This window comes from Epinephelus fuscoguttatus, linkage group LG1 (assembly GCF_011397635.1).
Source record: "Epinephelus fuscoguttatus linkage group LG1, E.fuscoguttatus.final_Chr_v1".
Classification (NCBI taxonomy): Eukaryota; Metazoa; Chordata; class Actinopteri; order Perciformes; family Serranidae; genus Epinephelus; species Epinephelus fuscoguttatus.
In genome coordinates, this window is record NC_064752.1 from 29,706,663 (window position 1) to 29,732,138 (window position 25,476).

A 25,476-nucleotide genomic window follows, 5' to 3' on the forward strand; every position below is an offset into this window, starting at 1 on the left:
TGATGCATGATGAAGTCTACACTATCTGACATAAACTTAATTCTAGCAAATAAACTGCATTAAATCAGTTTTTTAAAGGCAGTAAAAACTGTGCAGAGGGACACACAGTAGTCAGAGAGGGCTGTGTGGAGGAATGCCACAGTTATTCTGTGTTAAAATAAAGCCCTCCTCTGACAGCCTGGGCTCTGCAGGTGCGCTGGGCGGTAATCTCACCCCGCTGCTTTAAGGTGATAAATGAACGACAAAGCTCCGGAGCCGGTTTGTTCTCAGGGCTCCGCGCGCCACGCAGGTGAATGGAGGAGTGCGGAGTTGCGAGCTCTCTTGTTTGACGTCTCCATGGAGACCGCCCGAGCGGCGCCAGGCTGACAGGCGTCAAGGCTCGGATGAATGGGTGACGTCACCGCGCTGGCGCCTGCCAGTCTGCTCGGGCTTGTTTGGACAATCTGGGGGGAAGATTCAGAACAGAGCGATGCGATCTGAGTGTGCACACAAGGCTGAGCACACACTGCAGAAACATGTGAAGGAATCCGTGAAGCTGCTGCTGCTCACACTGGGCTTCCTTCAGGAAAAAGAGAGTCTGTGCTGCGAGGAAAGTGCAGTTTGTGAGCATAAAGAGAGCTTTGAGTTTAAAAGGCACAGATTGTGTCCAGGGAGAAGTGGTGTGGAAACAACCAACAATCTGTTCTCATGTAGTAACGATATTAAACTAATGATCTGATAAATTAAATGAGCTGCTAATCTCTTTACTGACATTCCACACAGTTTACAAAAGTTGGAGCTTCGTCATCTTAAACTAATTAACAAAAAGTGAATCTGTTCCCAGGATTGTGTGGCCACTCTGTCCCATCAGTTGTCTTCCTTCACTGTACCATTGTCATCCACATCTGCAGAGCCATCAACAATTGTGAGACGCAAATCTAGGGCACTGTGGTAGCCTAATTATCATTAGCCATTCATCCTATTCATCCTGTCCCATCCCACACACATTCTCACAGCGCATACCCAGGCATTCACCACCCCTTGACTGTCCCCAGGCAATCTACACCTGCAGAGTCCCCAAGCCATGGACAGCTGGATTCCCACATATTACCCATAAAAGACACACATTTGTTTCCATTTGTAACGCCATCCCTCAAACAGATTGTAAATCCCGATAACCAGGCGAGAGCGCTCATTGGCTGAGAGTGCTGTTGTGGACCGACCCATCAATACAAACGCCGCAGTCTCATTGGCTGGCTGTCTTCAAACAGGACCACTCTGGCACGCCCCCAGCTCCTGCTCCGCTATAAAGCCGAGGAGGTTTGCCCATGTGGATGTTGCAAACTGTCAACATAGCCTCGCTAAGAACTCTAAGAGGAGGAGAAGCCTCATTCCAACACAACCTTATCTCATCATCTTTGGACACTACACCTCCTACTCTAATCAACATGAAGGTTGTCGGATCTACCTGCGCCCTCAAGAGCAAGGTCGGCGGCGAGGACATGGTGCGCTGCCTGTCCGATCAGAGCCTGACCATCGCTAAGTGCAAAATTCCGCTGCTGGACGAGCAGATGACCGCCTTCCTTCACGACATGAACAGCTGCTATAGCAAGTTGAAGGAGCTCGTGCCCACTCTGCCCACCAACAAGAAAGCCAGCAAAGTGGAGATCCTGCAGCACGTCATTGACTACATCTGGGACCTGCAGGTCGAGCTGGACGAGCCGGAAAAGAGCCGCCAGCACTCCGCAGGGAGCGTCACCCGCACACCGCTGACCACCCTGAACGCAGAGATCGCTAGCATCGCAGTGGAGGTAAATATCTCTTCACATGCATTGCTAAATAAGTCTGACAATTGCTCAGTGTCCTGCTAAGCTGCTCACACCACTGTAACATGTTCTTGAACGTCTGTAGCCGTGCGTAAAGTTGCTGTGTCTGTGCGTAAAATTGGATTTACGCACCGGTTTGCTTGTGACTGCCTCAGATCCGTGTAACGCAGATGTACTAATCAGCTCTCTTTTTCCTCTCCCCGCAGAATGGATGCTCAGACGACAGGATAATGTGCCGTTAAGAGCTCATGGAGCATCGCACCATCACCCCACAGCGAGCACCGCGAAGAACCAACAAGGCTATCTGATGTGACCTCTCGACCACATCTATAAAAAACCTTGAACTGTGTAGGGACGTTTCAAACTCCCACTGCTAGAAAAGAAATTGTGTGGACATCCTCCTTCGGCGAGGATCTCTGTCACTCAGGGCTCTCGATTCATCAGAGGGCCCTGAGAGAAGATGAAGACCGGTGGTGTCCAGATATAGACTGGGTTAGCCGGGGGACCAAGACATGATCAGTGCGACCAGCATCGCCTGTTGCTTGTAGAGTTTCTAAAGAAAGCTAATGTTTCTGTTACGCTCTTTGTATCTTGTGTAAACCATATAGAGATATTCAACAATTTTGTAAAAGATAAAAACGTAATTTTTCTCAGATTCCTGAGCGACAAACTGTATTGTATATTACAATGCCACATTATGTGAAGATATTGTTTTCTTACAATGTACTTTATTGGTGTTTTTATTAAAACAAGACAATTATTTTTCAACAAGTATTCTCCTGTCATTGTGTGTGTGTGTGTGTGTGTGTGTGTGTGTGTGTGAGAGAGAGAGAGAGAGAGAGAGAGAGTGAGAGTGTGTGAAGTATGCTATAAGGTGCAGTATCACAACATATCCCTGGGGAGTTTTCAGTGTCATTTTCTTTGTTACAACTAGAACCATAGTTGTGAAACACGACACTGGGATGATTATTATGGGCTGTTAAAGCCTTATTATCATGGTGATTAAAAGCAGGCCTACTCATAGTCATTTGAATAGCTTATCTTGCTGTTTTGGGTACTTGGGGGAGTGTAAAATAGTTGTCAGTAAAAAGTGCTACACCTAGCAGAAGCTGTTAAGTCATTCAGGTAACATAAAACTTAAACTGGTGGTCAACATAATGGCTCCTAGCCAGTTAAACTGGTAATTTGCCTCTCTATGGGTCATTACCGTATCACATTACAAAAGGAAGTCTCATGTTAAATCGTCGAGTCTGAAGATCTTGACCAACTGAGTGTTTGAAATAAACTTTAACTTTAAAATAATCGCAGTAATGACAAGTTACATGTTTTCACAAATCCAATGACAAAGATAAAACGATATAAAGAGGATTGTTAGGCAGGAAAAGTGACGTAAATGAGATAAAAGTTTGTTTCACTCCATAAAACATCCATTTAAATATGGTGTTTCAATAAGTTATCGTGTAAATCAGCAGTTTTTTACTCTCCCCCGGCACCGTAGGGGTTAACATGGCTTTGGCGAGGCGATTCGTTATAAGATTTATTCTGTCTCCCTGGTGCAATGTTTTTCCCATTTCCCTGCGGTGCGATGCGCACAGCTGCAGCCCCGGCGTGGCCAGTGTGTGATTGTGTTTGTGTGATAGCTTTGTGCCAAGGGCAGGGGAGGGCGGCGGGGCCCAGACTGAGCGGCGCCTCGGCACACCTGGGGAAGTTCAGGTTAAATAGCTCCACATTCCTCAACACACAGCTGATTGAAACATTAACAAACAGTAATCCACGGGCCAGGCCGCAGATGGGCCGGGAACCACGCCAACACTCAGAGAGAGAGAGGGAGAGAGGCAGAGTTGCTCACGGGGAGAGATTCCCACAGTACACTCGTATGTTCTACATTTACTATTAATATATACACTTTGTGTTTTTTAGAAACACACACTGCTCCAGCTGTTTGAAAGCGTCCATAATTAGCTGAACTGAATACTCAACATATAGGCTACAATTCCTTAATGCTTTCCTTTATACTGTAAAATCATTAATAGCTGCGAGTTTCTAATAAAATCATCTACATGGCAGTTACACAGCCTTCTTACGTAATCTGGTTGAGCTGAGGAGAAAATGCAGACCAGCCTATTGTGGTCTCCATAATAAGTCTGTACGCGATATTTTATTAGCATTAAATCCAATTAGGTCCACGTCTTGGATTGGATATGTGCCTCTGTCACAATCATTATTATTATTATTTTAATCCGTCTGTCTGTAAACATGAATTAAACCTCACGTCCCTTCCTTTGACTCTCTTGTACCTGGCGCCCTCTTGCGACAGTGAGATGAATTACAGGATAAAAAGCCTGTCAGCGGCTGTTTGTGGCAATTGATATGTCGGAGAACACATTAGTAGACAACGGCGCCCCCTTCTGGTATCAGTGCCATGAAAAGGTCCGTTTATAAGGTGTTTTCTTGCTGACATTAAAATATATAACATAATATCAGTGTTTCCATTAAACAAAAATTTAAAGGGTACCTATGCCCATTTAAAAAATTCATACGTTATCTGTTTGGTCCAAGACAGTCCAAAAAAATTAGTAAACATAAACAAATCTCTCCCAAATCCGAAAATCAGAGTGCTAAAGCTCAAATCTGTGATGTCATCAAGTGTAAAGTCTCATCTGAATATGAAAAAGAAAACAAACAGTCTGTGGGTCCACAAAATCAGGCTCCTGCTAAGAATCGTATGCCTCCGAGCATGTTCTCCTGACAGTTGTGCATTGTTAAACAATGACATCACACTCATGCATCAACAATGCTGGAATGTTGCAACAGGAAGGAGTCACGGCAGAGAGGACAAAATGGTCTAGATGACAGGAGTGCAGCTTGAAATGTCTGTAAGATGATTATTACAAGTAAGAGTAAATAAAACAGCAATATAATAATAATAAAAAAAAATTCAATGCAACATAGGCTTAAATTCCAGAGATGACATGTATTTAACATTCAAGTACCACTGCTTTTCAACCAGACAACATGTCCATTACCAGGAGTAAAAATCAAGAGGTATCACTGTACTGAACTACATTTGAGGTATTTGTTTTGTACGTTATTTGAGTGTTTTCATTTATGAAATGTATATTTGAGAAATATTTTACCATGCATTTAAGATAGGGTAAACATGTTACATCAGTGTATATGTAGTTTAGAGTCTAACTAATTAGTGTTTCACATGAGTTGTTTGGAGTTATACTTAAGAGAGATTTACCCCCTAAATGTGTCCGACCCTTTCATTTAAATAACTGTTAAAGACCAAAAGGGATGTAATATGCAAAATTTCATTACAAAAAGTTAAACTACCAGATATATTTATTTATAGCAGAGCTTTGTTTTTTCTTCTTTCCAACTCCACAGATCATTTCATGATCTCCCAGATGTGTGCTGTGACCTAAAGGCGGGGCCCCACCTTTGGAAATCACAGGATGAAAGTGTATTCAAAATAGCTGTTTGTTTTCAGTTTGGCCCCTGTGATTATTATCACAAGGGCCATTTTTCTGCAGATTGGCTACTTCTATTTTTTTTTCTTAGAGGGGGAGCAGACACACACACACACACACACACACACACACACACACACACACACACACACACCTATACAACCTTTATTTGGCACAATTAACACCCATTTTAGTCAATCTATATATGTGGGTGTTGGCATATCTGTATGCATGCATGAGTTATATATGCAAATATAAATATTTGTGCTCATACACGTATGTATACGTATATGTGGATATATATGTAGTAAAATTTTTACTTTTTTTTGTTCCTTCTTTCTGTTTTTCTAACCCGGTGTATAAAATACAAAAAAAAATTAAAATATTGTATTGTACACTTTGTCATTGCACAGATTCACATTTATTGCAATAAAAGTAAGTTAAAAAAGACTTCTATTTTAAGGATATTTGCTAATAATACTTATGCACTTTCTCTGAATTTTGAATACAGGACTCTTGCAAGTAATTGAGTATCTTTACAAATACTGCTAGTATTACTTGGGTAAACAATCCAAGTACTTCTTCCACCACTCTGCCTCAGAGTATCACGTCTCTTCTCAAGTGCTTCTAAAAAGTTCTGTCACGATTTATATTTAAGGATGCCTCTTCCATCACTGTCTAAACCCAAATACGTTAATTGTATCCAGGTTTTCTTCATTACAACACTAAGCAGTGTAATATCCAAACTCAAATCAAAGCAGCTTTTTTTTCCCTGACAGAATATTAAATTTAAAAATGGAAATGGGTAAATTCCACATTAGCATCTTGCAATAACCTGACGGCAGCAGCTCTCATCAGCTTTGTTTAATCAGAGTAATTACTTTGTCCGTGCAACAGATATTAACTGTTATAGAGTTAGAGTCAGAAGACAAACACAGCACCAGAGCCACGAGTGTTTAAATAGAAATTTGTATTTACATCAATATCAACATCAACAGAAAAAAATCTGTAATATACATCCTGTAAAATGACAGCTTATCTTACCTCCAAACAAAAAAAACACAAAAACAAACCAAACGATCTCTTGCCTCTTTTTGCACTTCATTCAAACTCTACAAAGTTCCTGTTTCCTGAAGTAACAAAATCTGGACACAAAATGAAGTTGTTTTCCTGAAAGATAGAAGAGATATTGATATGTCTTGAGGTGGATTTCATTCCATTGGTATTTCTCGTTCACAACAAAAACATGCTTTGTTTTCTCTGGATGTCGAAACGTTCTGCTGTGGGGTTTGGAGTTTCCAGTCCTCTCCGTGCTGCACTGATAGCCTCCCACTGTGGAACAACTTCGCCCCGTGCTCCTTATGCTTACAGTACAAAACCATCAAATGCTTTTACAGATCCATGATATGTACCCATTTACCATCAGACTAATATAACACATATCATAAAAAATGTACACCAGAAAGCTCAGAAACTATACAGAGATGTGGAAAAATATCTTTGGATTGCGCATGTTGAGAAGGTAGATTCAGCGAGTTGAGTATAACAGTCAAAAGAAGATGGTGTAAATAAAAAAATACACACAGACACAGACAGAGCTGGTGGGAGAACACTGCAAGGACCAGGCGTGTTGGTGCGCTGAGGAGTTCCATACAGCTCACCTCATGCAGAACCCAACAAAATCATATTTCATGTCATCGACTATCCCGACAGAATTCACTTCTGCCACCTTCCGATAAAACCTCTGACAGCGTGAAAGCTCAAACCTTCAACTCATCAGATACTTGTCACAAGTAAAAGTGCCTCGCTAAAACATGAAATACATGACTTATCGGAAAATTTAAAAAATACAGCATTCGGAAAATGACAAACGAGGGAAGGAAACCCCAAACACACCTGCAATATTTGCAAGGGCATTAAAAAAAGAAAGCAAATCAACCAAATCAGTTTTGACCTATGGGACACAAAAATACAACCAGGTCTCATACTTTGTGCAATAATGGGCCTTTAAAAAGCACATTTGATATATTTTGTAGAATATTTACAATTCATATTCACAGAGGACATTTGAGACATCTAATACTGCAGTACCATTTGTTTGCTTATAACAGGTGTTACGATGCTCAGTTACAGTCTAAAGCATAGAGGCAAGAGTTATTGCTCCAATCTGCATAACATAGTAAACTGTGCTTATAGCTTCCGATGACTTCAAGAATGAGGAGCATCCAAAGGATAAGAAAGAAAGAAACAAATAAAGAAACCCATTGTTGTGAAGGCATTGAATCTCTAGTAAGGCTGTAATGATGAAGAAATATTGCATCGATCTTTGTTCCACACAGAAGCCTCCAGGTAAAGTGCAGCCACAGCTAGTTGTACCATAGTCCCGTTCTGCAGCCTGGCTGTGACGCTGAATGCTGCCCGACAGCCCCCAGGTAACGCCCGTCAACAAACACAAACATGCGCTCACCCAATATACAGGGATGTTTTGTTTGTCAGTCACCTTGACAGAGTTACAGTATGTGAGTCTGTCTTTGTCGTTCACTTCCTCCAGGACGAGCAGTGTGTTGTGCTGAGTCTCCTGCGTCACCTTTTATGCTGGAGAACTCCTATGTGTGTGTCTTTGTGTGTGTAGGTCCAGCTTTTCTCGGGGCTTGGACCACTCTGCCACAGCTGAAAGGCTCCAGATTCTGCTGTCAGCTGCGAGTCTTCAGCAATACTTCTGCAGAGAGAAAAACAGTGAGATGTGCAAACTCTCCTACAGGTTCTGAATTTTGCTTTACATGTCTGATATCTCCACTGTGTGTCAGGGGGACATATGCTTCTTCATATTTTGTGTCTTATACACAGTGTTACAATAAAGGATGTTCATAATAAACGTGGCTTCAGTTTTACATAATGAGGTAAACATATGTAGAAGTAATCCCCGTGACCAAAAACCTCAGGCTACAGACTGTTTTGAACACTGCTTTCAACAGTTTTTTTTAAATTCTGTCTACAGTATGATGTCATAGCATGCTGGATTTCTTTTTATGGTCATCTGCTCCAGGCACGCTGCTGCAAGTGTTTAGTATGTAGCCTCCAATGCTACATGCACATGCTAACATCATGGATACCTGATCTTGGTTACTGATGTTATAAATTTCGTAGCATATTCCTGCTGGAACGTGTCTGGTTGTGTTTAGAAGCTTTTATTGGTGATTTCTCTCTGTTACGACACAGACTTTGGCTTTTGTTTGATGTAAGAAAAAATGATGCTGCACATTTGTGATCACTCGTTAGCACAGTTAGCCTGTTATATTGCGTGAATATCACTGTCTCTCTGGATGTCCCACAGAACCCTGTTCTCAAACTCTATATGGAAAAACAAGGAACGAATAATCGACTATTCGTATTGAACAGCCAAATCTGATTCGACATACATAATTCTGAGCTGGTGCAGCCCTAAAAACATGTTCTCGTAGAAACCTTATATACAAGTATGAACCTGAAAATAGGCATAATAGATCATCTTTAAAACATCTGCTGACCCTCATGTAAGGCCACTGAAGTCCTACGTGTCAGTATATTACCTACCTGATCAGGTCCCATTGGCATTCTGCCCATTCCCATAGGGTTCATGCCTATTTGGCCCTGCATCTGGCCCTGCATCTGGCCCTGCCTCTGTCCTGGCATTTGGCCCATCTGTCCTGCACCAGCCCCGCTGACAGGCCCGGGTCCACCCATGGAGCTGTTCATCATCATGGGTCCAAACTGGCCCTGGTTGCCCTGCTGGGGGAACTGTTGCTGGGGGTATGTGCTGGAAAAATAAAACAAATTTTGTTTGACACAAGTCATTTACCTCTGCATATTCAGAAATATCACATGAGGAAAAACATTTCTGAGTATGGTGCTAAAGTGGTGATGATTAAAGAGAGAAGCCTGATGCTACATACTTGTTGCGTGGCATGCCGCCCTGTGGCCAGCCTTTCATGTCCCCAGATGGGTACATGGGCCCTCCCTGTGGATTGCCTTGCATCCCCTGCATCATGGTGTTCTGAGGAGGACCTCCCATTCGTCCCTGCATCATGTTTGCTGGTGGGCTGCTGCCTGGAGCCATGAATGATGGGTCCCCCTGCTGGTTCATCCCTGCAAGAACAACAACATGAGAACAGTGATGAGTGTGAAACTTGAATATCCAACAGGAAATGACACAGAGCTCCGCCTCAGTTGACTCACCATAGTTACCTCCATAGTTGAAGCCCTGCTGCCCAGGCTGGTTCATAGGGGGGCCTCCCATGGGACTGTCCATGCCTCCTGGTGCGGTGACATTTGGAGGAGGGCTGAAGCCTCTTGCTGCTGCCTGTCCCTGTCCCTGCTGCTGTTGCTGCTGCATCAGCATCATCATCCGCTGCCTCCTCATCTGCATGGTCATCATCTCCCTGCTGCGCTGAGCCATCATCTGGGCATTCAGGAAACCAGGCTGCAGACAAACAAATACTTTGACCTTCACTCTACAAATGCTGACTTGAGTGAAATTAAGAAGTGGCAAGTGAATGCACACTACATTAGATGTGGGGAAACCAGACTGACCTGACCACCCATGCCTGCAGGCTGCATGCCTGGTTGCATGCCAGGCTGCATGCCAGGCTGCATACCAGGTTGCATGCCTGAATGCATTGCAGGGTTTCCTCCGGGGGCATGTTCCATCTTAATGCCTTGTCGGGTCTGGTTCATAAACTGCCAGATGAGACGAGATGGAGACAATTACATATACCAGTTTGTTTTTATGTTCACTATTGACACAGAATCCAAGAAGCGGACCTGCTGTATCATAAATTTAACAATATAGATGTGTGTGTGTGTGTGTGTGTGTGTGTGTGATCACCTGCTGTCCTTGCAGTCTCTGCTGCAGCTGCAGTCGCAGAGGTTTGGTGGCAGTCATCATGCGAGGTCGCATCATGTTTGCACGGGGGGTGCCCATACCAGCCATGCCCGCCATGCCAGGAAAGCCCCCTGTCTGACCCACTTGATTCATCATGGGGTTGAAGCCTCCAGGAGACTGGCCCTGCATCGTGTTGCCACCATAACCAGGCTGCATGCCCATAGAGGAGGGCCCCGGGGGCCCCGGGTAACCTTGGTTATACATGGGTTTTTGGTCCATGCCTAAGGAGGAGTCTGGCCCTGGGAAAGACTCCGAAGGCGGGCGCTGACCCTGGCCTCGCTCTGGGCCCTGTTGGTTGCCTTCAGGTCCATGGGTCTGGGGTAAATAGAAGTTGCATGTCATGCTAGTTTGAAAACATTGACTTTAGCTGGATAAAGGTGTATGTAATTAGACAACTGACAGAGCACTGACATAAAACACATAAATATTAAACAACAGCGAAATAATTACAGGTATCACAACAGGCTTACAGATTGGTGGTGCAAGAAGCTACAAAAAATTGGGAGCTAACTAACATTTACTATAAGTTGAGGATTGAGAATCCACATTCAAATCACAAATCACACTGTCTAATTAGATAATATAAATTCATCTTCGATTGAATATTAACTTGAATTACTATTGCTACTTGTGTTACTATTTCCTGTTGACAAAATGAGTATATGTAATACTGTATATGATGTATACTGTTGTGAGTCTTGTACCTGTCCTACTATTTCAGGGATGCCAAGGGCTCGGTCTATCTCCTGCAGAGCAATGACATCAGTGGTATTGAGCAGAGAGTCCAGCTGGTCAAGAAGTGCCCGTTCATCACTTGGGCCCTCACTGTTGACCAGGGGCCCCAGCAGCTCCTCCAGGGGGTTCCCAAACTGGTCCCTAACACAACAAATGACAAAGAAATCACTTAAAGACAATATTAACGCCATCTTCTGAAGTTACGGTCTCAGTTGGAAAAAATTTAGAGGGATAGGGTTGTGTAAAATGTTAACCTGTTTTTGTTACTCTGCGGCCTGTCCATTCCCATGGGAGCGTCTGGCCAGGAGGGGGACTGAGGTGGGGGTCCATGTCCACCAAACGGGCTCATACCCATACTGGCTTCATTGTTACCTGCAGAAGTGAAGATGTGTAGTGTATGATTAATGTAGAGTGGAAACAATGACTACTTTTACATGCAATCAGAGTATAAACAGCTGCATGGAAAGGGAAATATTAATAGAATATTAATTTTTATTAGCCATGTAAACAGTTCAGTAAGAATATCATCTTTTTCAGAATATAAGTGAAACCTGGAAAATGTCTTGCATGGACACATCAACAATGAGTCAAATTATCCACCCAGTCAATTCAACTGAAAATGACTCCAACTCAGATATTTAAATTACTCTACTATATTAGGTACCAACAAAGTACAAGCTCCAAAACATGCAGCAGTTACAGTTACAAACACATCATGTGACATACCCATATCCATGAGTTGCTGCTGCAGCATAGACCTGGTCTTTCCAGGTACACTGTTGGAGCGGTTAATCATGGGTCCTCCCATTGGACCAGAACGACCCATGCCTGGGTGTCCTGGTCCGGCCACAGGGCTACCACCGGACCTCGGCATCCCCCAGTCCCCTGGTGCTGACATGGGAGGTCGCTGCGGCATTCCTCTGCCCATACCTCCTGAAAAACACAAAGAGCACAAACATTTAGTGTTTGTAAGCTCAGCAACACAGTGAATACTGGACCAAGAGCGTCTGTACTTTCAGAGAAAGTGGGTTTAGCTGACAAATTCAAAGAAAGTAGCATTGAGAAAACAAAGATGTCTGCTCTGATTGACCCAGGTCCTCATAGAGAGCCAGGCTGTCTGGGGCATGCTAAGAAGTAAGTGTTTAAGTTACTTGTTGGATTGCCCCGTGGTGAACACACACCCATGCCCCCTGGAAAGCCATTCGGGATGGGTCCAGGCCGGATTGGCGCATCCATCTTCTCCTGTTTGACCAACGTGGGACAGGGGACGTTCCGTCTACCGGCGAGCCCACCACCTACTGCTACCTCTCCACCCATGGGCTTGGCATCCATGGACAAGGCTCTTTGATAGGCACTACGCTGAGCTGGAGGCATTGGGCCTCTATCCCCATCTGAAACACACACAATACCAAAGTTAGGTCTAAGGTTACGACTGCCACTGACAAGGAAGCATCTACAGTGTGACACTTCATGCAAGACTCAAGAAGTTATTAGACATGCCAAGGCTGCTATGATTGTTATGCTTACCCTTCTCTGTTTTAACACATTAGGCACCTTTTTGCTGCCTAGTTAGACCTGATAATATGATACTCAACTAGACGAACTGACTTACCATGTAAACTTTCAGGCATATTTCCCTGTTTGTTTCCTACTTCCTTCCCCGCTCTGGAGTCTGGCTCAGGGTAGAAGCCAGAGTTGTTCCTCGGGACACCCAGAATGGTCTCCAGGGTCTCCGCCTGAACCACGGAGACACAAGAATGATAAGACAACAGTGTTCTACTTCAGATTTTAAATTACATTAAATGCATAAATAAGGCATAACAAATTGTTATACTGGGCAAAAGCCTTACCTCATCAGATGGCTCTATCTTGACTTTGCCATCCATGCAGTGGGGGTCTGAGCTGGTGACCCCTGCACCCTGAGCTCCTCTCCCCTCCAGCTCCTCCAGCTTTGGCTTGATGTCTCCACCTTCTTTAGAGTCATCCTTATTGAGGAGGTAGTGCAGGAGGGCGTGGGGCTTCTCCTTCTTAGGGCTGTGCTGCTCCTGCTTTGATTCAGATCCCCTAACCCCTCCAGTGGCTGCGGGCTCCGATGTCTCTGAATCCAGGCTGCTCTTCCCAGTGGCCTCGGCTGTGATACGAGCCACCTCGTCCGGAGTGTTTCCATTCTGCAGAAGCTTGTGGAGGATCTTGTGCTTCGCCTGCAATGACTGACTTGTCAAATGTCCTGTGCTGCCAGAGGAGGATACGGTGCTGTGATTCCCGCCTGTAGAGGAGGACACTCCTGTTGATGAGGAGGGGCTAGTGACACCGGCTGTTCCGTCCTTAGCCTCCGGTGTAGAGCTGGGCCCGGAGCTCGGTGTGTGATTAGGTGGCACCAGCTCATCTGTAGGGGAGGTGAGGAGCTGCAGAAGCTTCTTGTGGCACTTGGTGTCAGGGACTCGTCGGTTGGGTTCTCCCCCTGCCGGACCCGTCTCTCTGCTGGCCTGGCTGTCTGGCTTGTCAGGTAGGCCCTCGCTGGTGGGCGTGTGTGGGTGCGGTTGAGACTGCTGCTCTGCTCCGGCACCCAGTGAGCTGCCTGGGCTCTTGGAGTCGGAGTAGGCTGGGAGGTTTGGTTTACAGGGTCCCCCTGGTGCTTGGTTGGTGGAGTTGATGCTCGGGGAGCTGTCAGGCTTGTGAGGGGGAGGAGAGGTGAGGGGTGAGGGCATAGGATTGCCTACTCCCTCACTAATGGCTTGGAGGGCATTCAGGGAGCTGCTGGAGAATGTGGTCCCTCCTCCTCCTCCGCCTCCAGAGTTACCAGGGTGACTGGAGCCCATGGGAGAGTTCATACCTGCAAAGGACACAACCAGAGACATGTCATCAATGTATGAAGTTGATCTAACTTCAAAGCGAGGAATCTCAGCCTGTCTGTCTGTGTGTAATTTGCATATCTAGACAACCTTTCAACCGATCTACTTCACACTTGGTAGGTGTATTTTTGGGGACCCACAGATGTGCAGCATCGAATTTGTTGCAATTTAGACATGTGACATGTTCAATATTAATAAACTCTGAATAAAAAAGCAAACAGGCTCTGTGGCTTTGTGCCACAGTGGGCGCAGGCCATCAGGGTTCTATAGACAGAGTCAAGCATGTCTCACTAAGTGTATTTCACCATGTTTGCCATAGTTATAACACTGATAATGAAACCACCAGCAAAATACCTCAGCTAATTAAACCCATGATCTACTTTATAACCCATTGTTATGTCAAAGCAAGTGACTAATACACCTCTTTGGAAAAAAATACCTCCACTAAGTGTATTTAACCTGTCCTTGAAGCAAAAGCAAAACCAGTAACATGTCTCTGTTGGATATATGTCATTTTATAATGTTTTACTCTGTAGAAGAAGTACAGAGAGTAGTATATCACAGAGTTGCAATTTTTGTAATTTTAGGGGTCATTTATACAGGGGTACAGTGAGTTCAATATCTAAACATCATTATAAATCTATGGCTGTTTGGGGCCCAGGTGTGTTGCTCGGGACCCAAATAAGTGCAGAGCTGAGTGTGAAGTTGTTTGTAAGAGCAGTTCTGGAGAAAACTACATGCAGCAATACCACAGGCCAAACAATTAGCCCGTTCCAAACAGCATGTTTTCAACAGGCGCTACACTACTGACACAAATGTCACAAAAAGTGCAAGTGAAAAAGACTTTGTACATCCAATTAATAGTTCTGGAGAGTTCTATAAGTTTGGTTCTTACCTCCGGGAGAGAAGGGGCTGGCACCCATCTTGGGGCTTCCTCGGACTCTGGGTGAACCCATGACGTTGTGTGGGGGGCCGTTAATCCCTGGACTGGCCTGGGGGGGACTGGTCATTCCCATCCCGTACCCTCCACTTCCAGGTCCGCCTCCATGGAACTGACCCATCTGCTGATGCTGGTGCTGCTGCTGATGCATGCCATGGTGGCCCATCTGATTCATGGGCCCCATTTGGTTCATGGAGTTCATGGGGGAGTTCATTTGGTGCATGGAATTCATTTGATTCATCTGAGTCATTTGACCCATGTTGTTCATCTGATGCATGGAATTCATTTGATTCATCTGATGCATGGGATTCATCTGGTTCATGGGATTCATTTGATTCATCTGGTTCATGGGGTTCATGCGGTTGCCCCCAGTGTATGGAGGCACTCCTCTTTGTTGCATGTTGCCTTGTTCAGCCATGCTGTAGCCCCTGTTCATGCCAATGCCCCCTCCTGGGCCCATGTTCATCTGCTGGTTGGGGTTGTTCACACCCATGTTTTGAGGCCTCATTCCTCCTCCCTGGTTTCCACGATAACCATTCGGCTCCCTGCAAGGTTATACAATAACGAAAAATGAAAACAGAACAAAATATAAGCACATACAGCAAAGTGAGACAACCTTTCTTGCTGGCTGCAATTGTTAAAGCATTTGCACCTTTGTAGCAAGTGTGTGGAGAGGAAAGAGTGCGGTTCATTGGTGGTGGGATTCCTGCAGAGGTCACTCCTGGTCTGGGCTGTGACTGGGGTGCCATCAGAGAGCGAGAAGCGGTAGAGTGGGGTCTCCGCATGGCCATTATGGAAAGCTAGAGCAGAAAAAAGAGGAATTAAAGCCCTCCAGAACAGCTGATAAGAGATCAAAGCATCTGCACATTAACAACAGAAAACACTTTAAAACAGCTGCCAAGGTTGTGGCAGGGACTTGAGCTGTATTTCCACATAGTTGATATATACATGCTGTTCTGTACTGCGAGTGCTGGGGATAGTCAGAATCTACTGCTGTGATAACACAGATGCATTTTCTAGATGACACAAAGGCATTGTAAAGGTGTTGCTCAACTAAACGACCTGCTAAGAGTTCACGTGTAGGCCTGTCACGACACTTGCGCTATCAACTTAATCGAGGTTTGCAAGAACTAGCAAGGTCATGATGCCAGAATAAACAGCAGGGTTTTCCTGACCATTACAAGACTGTCTGGCACAGCTCCTGAGCGTTTTTTTTCTCCACTCCACCTAAGCTAAATGAACACACAAACTACGTTCGCTGTCATTTCTGGTCGCTCTGCTTCTGTCCTCTTGTCTACTCTCTGTGTCGAGAGTTTCACTGTGGGCAGGGCTCAGTTCTTCCACACAAACACACATGCAGATACCCATGCCTTTTTATTTAGGATATTTTACATTCCTTATACCATTGCCTGAATATTTTAAGAATCAAAAGTTTATTCTTCTTTCAAAGGGTGGTACTAGCTTAGATGTGCTTTTATATTATATAACATATCAGTGGCATAAGTTGGTCTTGAAATGGCAATAGTATCATTTATCGCAGTTATTGCTGGGATCACACATCAACCACCAAAGAAGTTATTGTGACAGGCCTAGTCACACGTACCGCTTCATCTACTCTTTCACTCTTTCATAACATTTACAGCGACATCTGTGTTAATTTGGCAAACAGGATCAGAGGCTGCTGTCTGTTTGATGAGTAAGAAGAAAGGGTGGAACAAAACTCCAAGCCGCAGAGACTCTCACATTACACAGGAGTTACAACAGTACTGAAAATTGAATTAAGAGTTTTAAAAACTAGTGTTTTCTTTCCACCGCCCCACAGAGTGCAGAGTGTTATTCACTGTGTCTCATAATGCCTCCTGCTGTACTGGAGATGACTCATTAATGGTTTGAGCCTCTTATTCACCTAGCAAGGGCCATGTCCCACATACCAAACATTTTAATGAGGTGACTTGTGTTTTGGTACACTCCCTGTATTCTTTTGTCATTGCTGCATATCCTTCTTGACAATGCTAGCACTTGCTCTCTTGACGCCTATAATAATGGATCATGCCTTTGCCAATGTCTGTGACCATGCTTTCGTTTTAAGTAATCACATTCACATGCAATGTTGTGTTATTGACCAGGTGATGGTGACATGGGAGGTTAAATGGTAGGGAGGTGCAAAATTACATACCATCTTGATAGTGCCGTTTGTAGGACCACGGTTGTCCCTCACTTCGATTGAGGAACATTTGCATGCAGCGCCTCACCAGATCCTCCCAGCCTGGACGCATCGTGGTGTGAAGAGAGGTGTTCTGTTCAATTTCAATCATTTTACCTGCAACAGAGGATGCACCACAGGGATTACACGAACGTTAATGGTTAATAGTGAACTTCTGATGTGGTGAATATGATTAATGAAGTATTTAAAAAATCTACACTGTACGTCTCTAAATATCTAAAATGATGTGGTTTGAAATGTCACATTGTCATGTCAGCACAAGTAATGAATTCAAGTGGGGGATTTTAAAGCTGATGTTTTGACAGCCTCCACCAGTACTATCTAACACAGCATTTATAACCTGACCTAGTTTGATTGTTAAAGCTAGTGTGCCTAGCAGAAACGTTCCCAAAAGTTGTGTCAAATGTAACTTACCAGACAGTTCATGGCGTGTGCTAAATCTCTCTGTCCTCTCCACCGCAATGATGCGTCGTGCCACACAGATCATACATGACTGCAAATCTGAGTAAAGAGACAATGCAATGATAAGTCCTTATTTGACTACACTGGGGGAGAGAGTGGACATTCAAATATCTTGGGGGTATAGTGTCATGTGCAACATTCAAGTACAAACTGACCAATAAATACAACAGATGGCATAGGCATAGGCATACCAATAATGTCAATAATGACTTTTACCTTCTCCCTCCTCCATCATGGCCCGGGGCTGAGTGAGGGCAAAACACTGCATGGTCTCATAGCGCTGGCCCCCAGGCCGCTCTTCCGGCAACCCATGACTCTGACCATGAACAAAGTTCACCAGCATGCGACAGTTGAAGGTGTGGCTCTTTTGCCGGGGTGCCTCTCCACCCCACGATGCCCCATTTGGTGCTATGAAGAGAAATAGGCAACAGGAGAACAGATGACCGTGACTGTATGTGTGTGTCCAAGAGCATTTTGATCAAGAGGTATTACTTCTAAGTATGAGTCAATACACTGTTTTTTTGTTTAAGGAAAATCCTACATAGCATATCTTATATGAAAACTCAACTCCTGGCATTTGCTTGTAGTGTTCTTAACCAGTGTTTTTCAAAATGAAAATAATGGCAGAAACAGGCGAACCAGCTTTAAAAGTGATATATTTTTCTTTTTATATAAGTGCTGTACCGTGGATCTAATTAATGTCACTGTGAAGAGTGGTTTATGTGGATTGTGGACTGATACATTTTTATAAATGTAACTGATAAATATTTAAAGAAATTTTCACAGGTTAAATTTGAGACTGGTATATGGTGTGGTAGGCGGTAGAATAAATGTTTAAATGGGTTAGCCCAAAGCAATCAAGCTGGGGGAAATACAGCACGATACATGTGTGAACTTGAATTAGTTTGCACCCACACATTTATAAACCCTTGTCTCACCATTAGACTTGGGGAGATTCTTGTGAAACTCCTCCTTGTCCTCGTCATGGATGATATTGTACACACTGGTGTTGATCAGCTCCTCCTGCTTGTACTGCAGGTACTGCGTCACGTTGTCTGACACAAATACGATGTTGCCCTCTCGGTTGACCACAAACAGGAAGCCATCCAAGGCCTGAGAACAGCAGGACCACAAAAAGGAGAGTGAATGGAGGGAGAGTTAGCAATAAAAATAACATTATATATGTCTTATTTGGTTACTATTTTTGCCCCTCCATAAACCAGCTGAGACATTTGTATCTCCTCCAAGTGAACATCAACAGCGAAGCATTGGTCCAGCATATGGAACAGCAGCTAATTAGTGTTGTTCTTCTGCCCCCCAGTGATTGTCCCCAAGCTGACCTGTAGGAGCAGCGGTCCCAGATGGTCCTTGTCAATGACCCCTTGACCAGTGGAAGACACATCCGCCTTCTGGACATCGTCATCACTGCAAGAGCTCTTTCCTGAGGACAGATGAAGCACACCACTGATGAAGAGAAATGTCCTTTTGCAACAGCTATCTATACCTTTCAATTTCTTATTTGGTACTTATATTACAAATCATCTCTATGGTGTAACTCAGTTGGTACAGCTATTGTTCAGAGAGCATCACTTAGTGGCAGTGACCTTAATTTTGTGAGGAGGGCATGATGGGCATGTTTTTTGGCCACAGTATAATTGATATTATTTTACAGTATCTACCCTGATCATGCTATGATGTCCAGTTAGCTGTGGGAGCTTCTTCCTAAATATAGTGAAGTAATTTTTTAATTCTGGCCAGCAGGTGGCAGCATGAGTCACGGATGAATGATTAGCATGCCTTTCTATTTTTAAAGTCAGCATGTGTCTGAGGCTTTGTTAGATACCACTCTATATAGCAGGGCCATCTGTGGCGCGAGACACTGAGCAAGACGACAAATAGTATGACACTGGATTTAATTCCATTTCTAACCTAACTAGCTGTGTGAGCAAACAGAGCTCAGAGGGTTGTGATTGACATGAAAAGGTGACACTACAGAGACTGATCGCAAAGAGCAAAGATGTGTAAACTGGGGGAGGGAAAAGGTGTGTTAAATGGACAACAGACAGAGAGGAGAAGAAAAAAAACAGAGGCCCTCCATCATTCCCATCCTGTAACTATGGCAACCTGGCTGCATAACACCGAGGCCAGCAGTAGCCAGCTGTGACCCTGTGGGTAGATTCCAGTATGATTGCTCTCTCTCTTCCTTACCCACTTAACCTCACAGATCTAATCTCATCCAAGCTAAAACAGGTGGAAGAAAATATCCTCTTTTGCGTATCCAATCACGTTGAATCTGCACAACGATTGGAAAATGGCCTAAGGACAGGAACGACTCTCTATATGGTCTGATTTCTGAGTCACCAGTGACATTTGTCTCCCAGAGAGGAGCTCGGTTTGGCACTAACAGATACACGCTGTCACTTACAGCCTTGAGCCACGACCACCAAGGATTGGTCTCAATTACTGGTGTTCGTTTACCCCCAGCAATACAAACAGCCCAACTGGCTGTCAGTCTGAAGCGGTCTGGCCATGAACCAAACACACCACTTCATCACTGGCATCATCTGTCCTGCAGCAGGGTGCTTGACAAGATTCAGCCTAACTTAATTCTACGTTTACTCCCCATAACAAGCACAGAAAAATATGAGGACAAATATAACGATGACAAAAAATATATAAATAAACCAGTAGGAATAATAATAATGATGATAATATTAATTGTGTATGTTTGTAGTGTGTACAGTGTCGGTACCTTGCTCTTTGATTTGTCTGATCTGTCTCACAGTCTCCTTGAGGATGGCACATTTGTCAGGCTTGACGTTGAAGCTGTCAATGTTGGAGAGGTTGGCAGAGATGAGCTCAGCCAGCTCCTCGATGTACTTGCTCTCCTGTTCCCTCCGACGCTTGTCACACCTGCCGGGGCGCCAAGGGGATTAGACATGTTACCATGACAACCTCACCTCCCCATGCCCCGTCCGTATGCAGGCCATACGGCCTTGGCTCAGATGCTTCAGATATTTTGCTAGCAGCAGACACACATTTGAACCAGGGGAGGTAGGGACGTTTACAGGAGGCCAGGAGGAAAGAAAGTGACCTTGTGCACTTGCTGACATTCACACCAGAAACAACAGCAGACAAAGCAGACTGATAAGTGACCGACACTTAACAGAAGTAACAGCACTCACCCTAAGCCTGGTGTGTCACAGGTGGACAGTTTACGTTTGCGGTCGGAGCACAGTGGCTCCAACGAGTTGTCTCCTACGCCACTCATCTTCAGCGCATATCAGCACCTGAAAGCAGAACACTGCACATCATATATACATGTATACGCACAGACATCTGGGCGGTGCAGAATCATCAGAGGGAATGAACCGGGACTGTGGTTTTGTAAGCTCATATGCGTGTGGTACAAACAAATCAAAGGATAAGTGTGGAATGGAAAGTGCCCTCAGCTGTCGTTTCTTTGCAAAGTTCAATCAGAAATTATGCCAAATTCAGGCAAACCTTGAAAGCTCAGTGTCAAGTTATGGGAAAAGAGAATCAACAAAATCCCCAAGCTATTGAGGTTATAAATGAAGTGACTTCCAAGGGAAGAGTAGATTGTAGATTCCTACAGATTTATGAGGGTAGACTATCCAGTTAGTAAAGCAGCCTTGGTTCCTGCTTAGTGCTTGATGGGAGTGAAATCTCATCTGTTCCACTGTGAGGAGCGACTGATGATGATGTAGTGATTTGGAGCCTCGGGGGAGATGGGTCATCCTGCGTTCAGCCAGCCTACCCACTAGAATTATACCACTCTTCCAGCAGTGGCAACACACATACACACTGCGTATACAAACTGTTTCCAGTACACTTGCATGTTCAGGCATGTCGCGGCACATTCTGTAAGAGAGATGAGCTACTGTCCCAGCAAGGCACATATTCACCAGCCTGCCTCTTTGTCTAACTGCCTCGGACTGTGTGGAGGGAAAAAAAAATACACACCGCTGAGGCTTGTGGAGCCCAGAAACAATCCAGACGAGTTTTCGCAGCGCATTTCAGGGACTAGTAAGAATTTACTCTGCATTCTCCATACTAGGCTACATCCGCTCTTTCTTCCAATGGGTTTTAACTGCTGTTTCCCCCCATACCATCCTAAGACAACCCCTCCCTTCTTTCCCTCCCTCCCTGGGTGTAGCAGTCCTGAACTGAGGACCCTGCCCTTGTTTTCTTGCTTTGGCATTGCCCTGCATCTGACCCCCTAAGAGTTCACGTTAGAGGAAACCTCTGTAGCCAGCCTCTAAGGTCACTGCTCTTTCCTATTCCCACCCAGAAACACACACAAAGCCGTAGCGTGCGGCTGCACAACCAGATTGTTCCACTACAACTATCCTCGACTCTGTGTCTGCATGTGTGTATGTACACACACAAACGCTCTTAAACACAGAGTGAGCTCATTCCAGAGTGGAAAAGTATAGAACGGATGGGAGCCATTATGCAACTCCTGCTCCGCAACTGCAGGCTAGGACATGCAGCCCAGTCACCCACCACCACTACTCCTGCTAGAAGAGCACCAAGTCTCAGACAGGCACTCTGCACCATAAATCTGCACCGCATGCTTCTTGTCTGTCTACCTTTCACCACCCCTCTCTAAATCTGCCTGTCCTGCTCTGGCTGTGACTCTCACTGCCTTCCCTCCTCTCTTTCTTCCTTCCTTCCTTCCTGGTTTCTGTCCTAAGGCTCACCTCTGCAGCAGTGGAGAAAGATGACATCAGCCCTCAGTCAGCCTCACATCCTGAAACGGACAAACAGCAGAGCTGGGGGCTGCTGGGGGCCTTTCTGAGAACAGGGAATGCATAGCAGGGTAGCACAGTTTCTACTTTGGTCATGAGGAAACAATGTTGGAAACTTCTGAGCTTCTGAATCTCTTTGCTTCATACAACTTCACCAAAACAACTATGTTCTCATGAGATTTAAACACAAGTTACTGTGTTGTGTTCATAATCACCCTTTTTAAAAGCCTGACTGAAATCTGAAAACTGACAACGCAAGTACGCAACGCTTCTGGAGCACAGTGAGAGATTGCAGCCCACCAAAACCACAGATGAGTCTCAACAGGCCTGGCAGTACGCCACTAACCTGAATCAGCTTCATTTGACAATGTGAAACTTGCTCAGGGACAAGATGAGATATGTTGCACAAACCATCAGGCACAAAAACAGCAGCTGCTCATGTGAGAAATACAACATCTCATAGTTAAAAATAAAATGGTCTGACAACAGATTGTCCACCTGGGGTGTGTGCATGAGCGTGTGGGTTTTTATACATCTACCACATGCTCACCTTGACCAGTACAAGTCCCAGTCAAGCTCCATTCAGGGTCTAGTGTCACTTCAATGTCTCAACATCTCCTGAAAACACAAACAGGAAACAAAATGATCATTAACTGTAGTGTCCTCTGAATGTCTGGATGTCAGCATGACTGGCTCCCTATTAAAATAGCATGAGCTCTTTGTATATTTTGCTTTCACAGAAATTCATGGGAGAAAACCTGATTTCTAAAATTGCACAGGAAGCCACAGCAGATAGCATCCTGTTTGCGTCCTCCCCTCAGCCTGTTCCACTGCGTCATCACTTCCCTTTCCTGGAAATGTGGCCACTCATCCACCCAATTTACATATTCGGTTTATCATGTTGGACCCCTGTCGTCCTGGTTCCTACTCACACCTTGTATGATTGCTGCTGGCCTTCAGAGGCTTTCCAAAGCTCGGCTGATTAAAAACTGAGACAACAAGACAGTTTGCAAATGACCCCATCCTCACAAAAGGTCAGAATATGTCACCTTTCTTTCCTACCATTTTTTAAATTATACAGTACTTATATATGTGACACTATGCATGTGCTATTAACCATTCTTTCATAATCTTCTGTACTTTAATACTCACAGTAAAGAAGGCCCTCTGGGGTTTTGTGTTTTCTCATCAGAGCAATTGGATAAGCTTTCATCAAAGCAACAGAAAGGGATCTCTCTTCAGCTGTCCACCAACATCTGTCTACAGTTATTCCATCTTAAAATAGCAGTGACAATATCATACTCGAAAATTATATCTTCTTTCTAACCACGTTGTAATGTCAAAGGACAAGTCATGGGGTCTCTACACAAAAACTGTGAGGGCCCGGCCTTTACTGTTTGGGTACAAACTGCTCCTAAAACCAGTAACCTTTGGCACCATCATACTACTGCCACAGATAAGCCTGTCAGATGTCCTTTCCCTAATGAAATCTAACAGTAATCACACTGCTACAAACTACAGCTACAAAAACACTTGTGTTGCTTTATATGACAGCTTTGCAAGTAAAAACACATGCTGATGTAAAACACAGGAACAGATCGGGCTTTACACTACTCAATATAGCCAATCCCAATCAGTTAAAAAAAATGCCTCAATCGAGATGGGACTGGGACATCCCCAGTTTCAGTTTTGCAACTTCTTTAAATGCCACCCACTCCTACACACTTGACCTTTAAGATTCACTGACAAAAAAAACACCCCACACCTGGTGTTCTTCAACAATGTGCTAAACAATAATTACGGATTTAAAACATTAAAAAAATGGATAAATGTTTTAACTCCTAAAAAGACAAAACAAACTAGATCATGATTTCTCCACTCAGTGTTATACTTTGTAGTCGAAAGTCTAACTCACAATCATCACAGCCACACATCGCTCGTTGCAAGCCTGCAACCTACTCTGCCCACAGTTTGTGTGTGTCTGTGTGTGTGTGATCCTCCACCACAGACCACTGATCACATCAGTCCTAAACGCAGGGCTGCTACTGAGCTAATGCTGCAGCTGAATAATTTAACACAGAGAAAGAGAGAAAAGTGCTCCCTTTCCGTCAACTGTCCAAACACAGTTTAATAATTCTGAGCTGATTCTTATGAACACCAAAACAACAAATCAACAATTCACAGAATATTTTCAAGCATCTTTTAGTTTTGTTGTATTGTCAACTCTTATTCAGGCCCACTATTGTTGTTAAAGTTTATTAATCCCTGTGTTTTCTGTATTTGTTTACTTACACAGGCACAAACACACACACATACACGCTACACGTAAATGAGTAACTTCTGTAAGTGAAATGTAATTCAAACCAGGAGATATAAGCACTGGTATGAATATGGGCCGCAGCAGGAGGAGGAGTCAAGGCAGGCTGAGTAGAATAAAGAGGGGGAGGAGGTGGGAGGACAGAGAGGGGGAGGGGAGGAGAGAGAAGACAGTGCACTGACACTAATAGTGCTGCTGGGTACTGGATGCAATATTGTGTATCTAACACTGAAACAGTTTCTAAGCTAAACCTGTTTGCTACTTTAAACATAAAGTATGTCATACACTGCCTTAAATGAACAAAATGTTAAAGCTGCAGTGAAATAGTGCAATGAGATAAATAAATAAGTAAATAAGTGCAAAACAGAACACTGTACGTGACTAATGCTGAGTGCTGTTGAGCAGATTAATTGTAGGGGTAGGAACAGAAGTTGTGGGTTGTTGTTGCTAGTCAAGTTGCCTTTAAAAGAGCAACCAGAGTTTTACCTGCAAGGCCAGCAGGTATCTGTCAAGCTGTGTCCAAATTCATCCCCTATTTTTACCAGCCGCAACAAGGTGGCTAATATTGTTTTCAACTTGTGAGCCTGTCTATCATCTGTGAGTCTATAACAGCTGGAATTATCTCTTATGATTAGTAAGTGCCCAAATTCACAATTCACTGCTTGCTTTAAACTAAACTATGTCATATGAGGAGTAGGGAATGAGTGGAAGAGGCATTTCAGACACAGTCTCAGTGTTGGTATCTTGTTTATAACAAAAACTCATAATTGACATAAAATACTGCTTATGCTTTGAAGTTGGCAGTGTACACTCAAAAGATATTGAAAGCATTATGTCTACTAATGCACTTCTATGGCTATAGTCAAAATTTAACAGTTAAATGTAAAAGTTTTCTAATTTCTAATTTCGAAATGACTAAAAAGGCCACCATGCTTATTCTACAAGGGCAGGGATTGAGCTTTGACAGTGAGT

At 44.1% G+C, this 25,476-nt stretch overlaps 2 protein-coding genes across 5 annotated transcripts in view; one reads left to right on the forward strand and one right to left on the reverse strand.

Annotated features, from left to right (window-relative positions):
* Nucleotides 1–1,292: 1,292 nt before the first annotated feature.
* id1 (inhibitor of DNA binding 1, HLH protein) lies at nt 1,293–2,576 on the forward strand. The gene is made up of 2 exons (XM_049587648.1): nt 1,293–1,790; nt 2,012–2,576. The coding sequence occupies exons 1-2, from the start codon at nt 1,308–1,310 to the stop codon at nt 2,045–2,047; spliced, it is 519 nt and encodes a 172-aa protein (XP_049443605.1). The 5' UTR covers nt 1,293–1,307; the 3' UTR covers nt 2,048–2,576.
* Nucleotides 2,577–6,231: 3,655 nt separating this feature from the next.
* Nucleotides 6,232–25,476, reverse strand: part of ncoa3 (nuclear receptor coactivator 3) — a 34,684-nt gene continuing 15,439 nt past the window's right edge. Inside the window, exons 2-23 of one of the 4 annotated variants that reach the window (XM_049577587.1) lie at nt 22,738–22,805; nt 20,601–20,705; nt 20,168–20,328; nt 18,756–18,856; nt 18,354–18,528; nt 17,632–17,823; nt 17,368–17,454; nt 16,906–17,049; nt 15,382–15,529; nt 14,685–15,274; nt 12,788–13,770; nt 12,550–12,673; nt 12,119–12,328; nt 11,664–11,870; nt 11,192–11,309; nt 10,907–11,078; nt 10,146–10,517; nt 9,851–9,997; nt 9,497–9,740; nt 9,214–9,406; nt 8,855–9,077; nt 6,232–8,000 (exon numbers count right to left, since the gene is read on the reverse strand). In XM_049577587.1, the coding sequence (XP_049433544.1) occupies nt 7,989–8,000; nt 8,855–9,077; nt 9,214–9,406; nt 9,497–9,740; nt 9,851–9,997; nt 10,146–10,517; nt 10,907–11,078; nt 11,192–11,309; nt 11,664–11,870; nt 12,119–12,328; nt 12,550–12,673; nt 12,788–13,770; nt 14,685–15,274; nt 15,382–15,529; nt 16,906–17,049; nt 17,368–17,454; nt 17,632–17,823; nt 18,354–18,528; nt 18,756–18,856; nt 20,168–20,328; nt 20,601–20,686 (4,689 nt within the window). In that variant the 5' untranslated portion in view covers nt 20,687–20,705; nt 22,738–22,805 and the 3' untranslated portion in view covers nt 6,232–7,988. Of the gene's footprint in view, nt 8,001–8,854; nt 9,078–9,213; nt 9,407–9,496; nt 9,741–9,850; nt 9,998–10,145; nt 10,518–10,906; nt 11,079–11,191; nt 11,310–11,663; nt 11,871–12,088; nt 12,329–12,549; nt 12,674–12,787; nt 13,771–14,684; nt 15,275–15,381; nt 15,530–16,905; nt 17,050–17,367; nt 17,455–17,631; nt 17,824–18,353; nt 18,529–18,755; nt 18,857–20,167; nt 20,329–20,600; nt 20,706–22,737; nt 22,806–25,476 lie in introns of all 4 variants that reach the window. The other 3 variants (XM_049577578.1, XM_049577558.1, XM_049577567.1) reach the window with 3 other exon arrangements.

Coding starts and splice junctions, on each gene's coding strand:
- id1 (XM_049587648.1), top strand. CDS start 1,308: ATGTGGATGTTGCAAACTGTCAACATAGCCTCGCTAAGAACTCTAAGA. Junction 1,791..2,011: donor TCGCTAGCATCGCAGTGGAG/GTAAATATCTCT, acceptor CTCTCCCCGCAG/AATGGATGCTCAGACGACAG.